The 7,306-nt window shown below is 42.3% G+C and overlaps 1 protein-coding gene across 1 annotated transcript in view; it reads right to left on the reverse strand.

The window, feature by feature from the left end:
* Positions 1-158: 158 nt before the first annotated feature.
* The window catches only part of LOC102435942 (clusterin-associated protein 1-like), a gene marked incomplete at its 3' end in the record, with an annotated part of 15,652 nt that continues 8,504 nt past the window's right edge, over positions 159-7,306 (reverse strand). Inside the window, exons 5-7 of the mRNA XM_006108680.2 lie at positions 2,722-2,829; positions 511-566; positions 159-244 (exon numbers count right to left, since the gene is read on the reverse strand). Coding sequence (XP_006108742.2) covers positions 159-244; positions 511-566; positions 2,722-2,829 — 250 coding nt within the window. The remainder of the gene's footprint in view (positions 245-510; positions 567-2,721; positions 2,830-7,306) is intronic.

Genomic DNA, 7,306 nt, shown 5'->3' on the forward strand with positions numbered 1-7,306 from the left:
CTCTAGGTAACTTCACCATTCACTGTGGGATCCATTTTGAGTGGCTTTTGCCCAGGATACAGAAGCATCATTCTTGGGGAAGGCTCTCTGCTGGCTCTGAACAAGCAGACACAGACACACACACACATACACACACACACACACACACACACACACACGGACGGATGGGGTGAAAAAGAAAACCAACCTGCGTCTTGGAGCTGGAAGTCTTGCATTTACCTAACAGAGCTGGTGCTCCTTCCATCTTTGGAAAGTGAGAGCAGACAGAACATGAGAGGGGAAAAAAGTAGGGGAAGCAGGTTCATTTGAAAAGAAGTGAGCCATCAACAATCAAAGAAGAAAGTCCAGCTTCTTGGGAGGCCAAACTGCCACAAATCCAGTGATGCGGGCTGAGAAACCACACCTCACGCTAAGCTGGTCAAACGTGCTTAGTCCTGGCTAATGCGGTCACGGAGGCCAGCCCAAGACTAGAGAGAATACAACTGCTAAAGGGGGCTGGTCGGGACTCACATCATCATCGGAGTCTCCACCTTGCATTGTGCCCACGATGTGTTTGCTAGGTCTTCCTGGGGAGAATAAAAGCATGAAGAAATTGCAAAAACCTTGTAAAATAAGGCATAAAATAGCATTTAAGATTTGCCTTCCTTTAGAACAGTGGTCGGCAAACTGCAGCTCGCGAGCCACACGCGGCTCTTTGGCCCCTTGAGTGTGGCTCTTCCACAAAATACCGACTTCTGCGCATGGGCCACAAAGTTTCAATCGCACTGTATGTGTGTGCCCGCACGTGGTATTTTGTGGAAGAGCCACACTCAAGGGACCAAAGAGCCGCATGTGGCTCGCGAGCTGCGGTTTGCTGACCACAGCTTTAGAACACTGGGAAAAAGAAGAATTAAATTAAATTAAAACACTTAAGTAGCATCCCAACTAATCAGAACTGCTGACAAATGGTAACGGATTTTCTGCATTTCCACATTAAAACAAAGAAAAGGGCAGTGAAATGTAAGCATGTATCATAAATCAGAAAAATAAAGATGCATTCTGTAAATGTTTTAGGGGAAAATCACTTTCCCTAAAGTGATTTAGGGAGGCAGCCGACTAATGATTCTTATCATTGATGTTTCTATCTCTCTCCCTCTCCCTTCCTCTCTAAAATCATAAAAATACATATTTTTTAAAAAGTTCATCTTTGAACACATCATCATTATTTGAGTGGTTCTCAATTCCTCCTCTGGAAGTCTAGATGTGATTATGCAGACTCAGAGGCATCCTTCACCGGGTGGAGACAGAGAGCTGCTCTCATACCTGAAGGCTGAGAAGCGAACACCCATGACCGCAGGTCCAGGCCTCCGGAGAAAGGCAGTGAGGGCAGCTCAGAAGGGAATTCACTCAGGACAGGCCTGGAGTGACGACCAGGAGCTGTTATAGATACTGTTCCTTGGGTCAGGTAAAATGCAGATCTTGTGCTGTTTCACTTCTGCAGTGAATTGTCAGAAGTAGAATTTAGGAGCACCGGTGCCTTTACTAGGTTTTGCTGAACTACTCACATACCATTTTAGAGCCCTGGCTCCCATATGGTAGAATAGGAGTCATAACCTCTAACCTCTATTGATGTCATGAAGCCGTCAAAAAATTAAAGATAAAAAAATCAGAGCACCTAACTATCCTATGAACAAAGCAAACTGTAATAAGTAAAGATAGGTGGACCTAAAATAAGAGAAAACAGTTAACAAAAGTTAATATGAAATGACAAATGGAAGATCATTTACCATTTAAATTTATTATGTATATAAAAATGCAACTGTTCTCCAAAAATTAATAAGTGGTAGATAAGAAATGTTTTTAAAGGCAAATATAGGGCAATTTAGTAGTATCTATCAGAATTTAATTTACATAACCTTTGACCTAAGAATTCCACTTTTAATGACATGGCCTAAAGAAACACTTGCAGATGTGCAGAAAAATCTATAGGGAAAAGAGTATCTTAAGTATCTATCAACATGGGAATGCCCAAGTAAATTACAGGTACAGTCATACTATGGACTAATATGCAGCTATCAAAAAGAAAGAAGGAGATCTATATTTTACTGACATGAGAAGAGTTCAATATATTCACATTTTTTTAAAGCAGATTGCAGAACCATACACATAGTCTGGTCTCACTCCGATTAAAAACACCTTTCAGATGATCTTTGTGTCCATGTTTCAGTGTGTGTGTGTGAAGGCAATTTGGAAGGACACGCCCTGGCCTAAGGTGGGGAGTGAAACATGAGGAAGACCTCTCACCCAGATTTGCTCCACACATTTTATTGCTTGAATCTGTTACAGCGAGAAAGTAGAAATTAGAAGAACATTTTTAAATGGCAGAGATGTTTCTGTAAGTCCCTTCTTTGGACATTATCTGACTATAAGGTATCAACTGCACTGAGAACACTTTGGACCCAAAAAGGGCAGAATGTAGCTCAGTGGCAGAGGCAGTGTGTTCCTGTAAACTCTGTGAGAAACGCCAAGCCACAAATAAGACTTGGCCCTTCTTGGGACTCCAGATAAGAGCATTAGTGACAAAGATGACCACTGAGCAGTTTAAGAGCCAAATCCTGATAAACAACAGGGCCACTCACAGTGTGCTTATGGGCCTTACTACCAAGCAGCCCTGACCCAGTTCTGGCCGTGGTGTTCGATGACAGGCACAGGGAGGAGGCCAAGGGAAAGAAGCCCTGGTACCTTGCATGAGCACCTCCATGGCTGTCCGTGGCTTGGACAGCCGTCTCTCTTCCAGTTCACTGTCAGATTCATCATCCTCCTGGATGTCGATGTCCGAGTCATCATTACCTGGCAGGAACACAGTAAGAAAAAAGAGGGGGGGAGCGGTGGATCCATCATTACTTCTAAACCAGCCTCTGTCCAGTAAGGCTCTTGGCAAGGCATATGCACTTCTCAGCCTTTCTTTTGATGCATTAGATTTTATGAGAACTTCAGGATTTGCTAGTAGATACTTAGTGAAGAGTTAATACAAACAATAGGCAGTTAGTTTTTATTTTTTTAATTTTTCCAAAGCTAGAAAAAAGCGGGTCTGATACATTAGCTAGAAACACTATTCCAGTATGTGAAATTAAACAATTGACTAGCCAGCTGTCATGATAGCTAGGAGTTCTTGGTAGTTGGAAGGAAAAAAAAAAAAATTCTTTGTTCAGTCTTAGGCTGTGTCACCAAAACTCAAGCTCCTTGAGGATAACAAAGATGAAGAATACCCCACTGAAAAGGTCAGTGACTGCACCAAAACAAGACTGGAGGCAAGAAGGAGACCAGGACAGGAATGGCCTGAGCAGGGCTGGCATGAGAAAGATGTGACCTACTGCCTGGCAATGAAAACGTACGTGCTCATGACATTCTTCACTAGAGAAAATTCCATTATAAAGATATAAAGAAAGGTCATTCTCAACACCATGGCCTTTTACATTAATTTCTTAAATACTCTCCTGGAGTTTGGTGCACGTTGAACATTTCCTTATGGAAACCTACAGAATGAGAGTTTCCACAGTGGGGAGAAAAAGCTTTTACTGCCCAGCACCTGACTACTCTGCACCCAGGGACAGACATAGGTTTTAAGAATGACACTGGAGGAGTGTGCAGCTGCTGCTCTGATCACTGACTCATAAGTCAGTTTGGAAGTATAGGAAGTGTTCGTCTACAAAAAAGCTTTGCTTAGACCTTGATCTAAGAGGGAAATGAAATGGAGGCTATGTCTAGCTGAGCACAGAGTGAACGTTTTCTGCTTTCTTTAGCCATGGAGAGAAGAGCGGTCTCTGCAGCACAGAGGAGCAAACCTGGGAGCCAGAGAGTGTCAATAACAGCATCTTGCAAGACTTCAATTCAATCGACCTGAAAACTACCACCTTCCAAAAGCCCTTACCAGAATATGATTAAATGTTACCACAAAGTAATGACTATAAAATGAAATCACTGTTCAGCTTAGTTCACTTTTTATTTCATCCAGGAAAATTATGACATTAAATCGGTACCCAATGCAACATAAACCAAATGATATCATGAATTTTAAAACAACATTAATACAGATATTTCAAGCTCAACATGATTTCTTCTGACAACTCAAAACATTTCACTGAGGACTAAGCAGGTAAACTAAAACTAACACATGCTGACACTGAAATCACCGGGTTGTTAGTGATAAGTTAAAATTAAGTACAGCAGACAATAGTGCTGATATAATTCAACAGGGACAGGATAGTCTTTCCAACAAATGGTGCTGGGACAACTGGCTAGCCACATGCAACATGTACTTCAGTTGCTGGCTTGATCCCCAGTCCCTATCAAAGCATGTGCAGGAGGCAACCAATCAATGTGTCTCTCCCTTTCCCTTTACTCTCTCTAAAATTCAATAGAAAAATATCGTTGGGTGAAGATTAACAAAAACAAAGTAAATGGATTAAGTAACATTAAAGAGATTATAAGAAAAATATATTCCAAATTTTGTTAGTTGTATAATGGTTATGTTTAAATTATTAACACCTAAGAAATTGGGTGAAGGGTACATATAATATGCTGTAGTATTTTATTGGGTTTTTTTTACATGTATAAGATTATTTCAAATTAAAATATTAAAAAATTAAAAATTAATAAAATATTAATTGAAATGTATCTGCATTACATGAAAAATCTCCTAATTGCTTCTAGCATAATTTATTAAATTGTGCTAAAATTTACAAGGGTTCAATTAAAAAATATCTTAATTCTAGCCGAAACCGGTTTGGCTCAGTGGATAGAGTGTCGGCCTGCGGACCGAAAGGTCTCAGGTTCGATTCCGGTCAAGGGCATGTACCTGGGTTGCGGGCACATCCCCAGTGGGAGATGTGCAGGAGGCAGCTGATGGATGTTTCTCTCTCATCGATGTTTCTAACTCTCTATCTCTCTCCCTTCCTCTCTGTAAAAAATCAATAAAATATATTTAAAAAAAAAATATCTTAATTCTAAATGATATAGTAGAAAATATAAAATAGTGCAGTTATAAGCACTTATCTGAAAGTAAAAATTTAAAGAAGTGAATTTAAGAAGGGATTAGCCAAAGAAAATATATGCACAACCCATGGACACAGACAACAGTATGGTGATGGCCAGAGAGAAGTGGGGGGCAAGAGCTGGGTAGAGGGGGCAAAAGAGGGGAAATAGGGACATCCTATATAATAATAATAAAAGGCTAATATGCACACTGACTGAACAGCAGAATGACCGGTTGCTATGATGCGCACTGGCCACCAGGGGGCAGACGCTCAATGCAGAAGTTGCCCCCTGGTGGTCAGTGCACTTCCATATGGGGAGTGCCACTCAGCCAGAAGCTGGCCAGTGCAGTAGTGGTGGCAGGAGCCTCTCCCACGTCAGTGGCAGCACTAAGAATGTCCAACTAATGGTTTAGACCTGATCCCTTGGGAGCCTAAGCCTTTAGTCAGACATCCCCCGAGGGCTCCCTGGCTGCCAGAAGGATGTTTGACTGCAAGCTTAGGCCTGATCCCCTGGGGAGTGGGCCTAAGTCGACAGGTGGACATCCCCCAAGAGGTCCTGGACTGTGAATGGGCACAGGCCGGGCTGAGGGACCCCCCCCCCCCAAGTGCACAAATTTTTGTGCACCGGGCCTCTAGTTCAATATAAGCAGCTGGCTTGTGGGGGGTTGCAGAGCAGATTTTTGTGGATGACTTGCTGCTTTCCCATACTTCCAGCATGAATGGAATAAACACTCATACATGATTCAACTCTGTCTCTGCTTAATTGGCTCAAGCAGTGACAGGCAGCGCAGACCCATTGGTTGTCTGGTTACATATTCTCCACAAACAGCACACCTCAGTTTGGACTAGCCACATTTCAAGTGCTCAGGACCACATGTAGCTGGTGGCTAAGTAGTGGATAGTACAGTTCTAGACTTGGAGCTCCCTGAGAGCCTCACCAATCACTGTGGGCTGGCACAATGCCTGACACACAGTAGGCATGCAGTAAATACAGGGCAGGGCAAAAGAAGGTTTACAGTTGTGAGTACTCAAAACACAGAGGTTACTCTGGTATTATTATTTACTAATTATTGTATTATTTTCCCATACGAACAGCTGTAAACCTACTTTTGCCCCACCATGTATGTGTTAAATGTATAAACATCTGCTTTCCACTATACCATAAAAACGGAATCACAGCTAGGTTACTGTGATATTGTGATTTATAAGAAGAAATATAGATTTGGCCTTCCTCCCCGTTCCTGGCACAGAGCTCCCAAATCCCAATGACTTTCTTAAATGATGAGAGTAACAATGGTATCTCTTGTTAAGTAAATGAGGTGACTTTTGGATCTCACCCAACGTGGGACCTGGTTGCCAGTAGAAGCCAACCATGTGATTAGAGAACTGGAACTTTGAGTCCTGATTTCTGGGGACAGGAGAAGGCCTTGAGGTTGAATCAATCTCCAATGGCCAATCAAGACGAAGTAATGAACCCAAAAGGGTCTTTTCTAGAGAGCTTCCATGTGCTCTGCTGATTTAGTCTTTACTGAAATAGCATCCCCTCAGTGAGGCCTAACTCCCTATTTAAAGCAGCAATTCTGGCCGAAGCCGGTTTGGCTCAGTGGATAGAGCGTCGGCCTGCGGACTGAGGGGTCCCAGGTTCGATTCCGGTCAAGGGCATGTACCTGGGTTGCGGGCACATCCCCAGTGGGAGATGTGCAGGAGGCGGCTGATTGATGTTTCTCTCTCATCGATGTTTCTGACTATCTCTCTCCCTTCCTCTCTGTAAAAAATCAATAAAATATATTTTAAAAAAATAAATAAAGCAGCAATTCTGTCACCTTTGCTATTCCTCGCACCCTGCTCTGCATTTCCCCCATGACATTTTTCACCTTCTCCATACAGCTTGCTTACCATGTGTCTCCTAGCATGCTAGCACACTGCTAGCATACTGCTAACATGTGAGATCAGTTAGGGCAAGGATCCCTATCTTTTATCCACTCATGTATCCTTAGCACCCAGATACTTAATAATGCTTTGCTAGGTTGAATCAGCTCCCTGAAGAGTGGCCTGAACAAGATGATCTCTTGCAGCTCTTAGATTTTACTAATTCTTGCTCTTGTTTCATGTCTATGTACTATTGTATTTTTCTATTTGGAGGAATCTTTCACAGATGGAGAAAAATTCATAGAGTCTGCCTTTATATATTTCTTCTCTGATCCCAATACTCTGGGCAATGTTCCCACATATGCAAAGAAAGCAAAGAACCTTAGGGTGAGTAGAAATGAGAATGGTCCTTCATAAATATT

The sequence above is a fragment of the Myotis lucifugus genome, unplaced genomic scaffold, assembly GCF_000147115.1.
Source record: "Myotis lucifugus unplaced genomic scaffold, Myoluc2.0 scaffold_3117, whole genome shotgun sequence".
Taxonomy (NCBI): Eukaryota; Metazoa; Chordata; class Mammalia; order Chiroptera; family Vespertilionidae; genus Myotis; species Myotis lucifugus.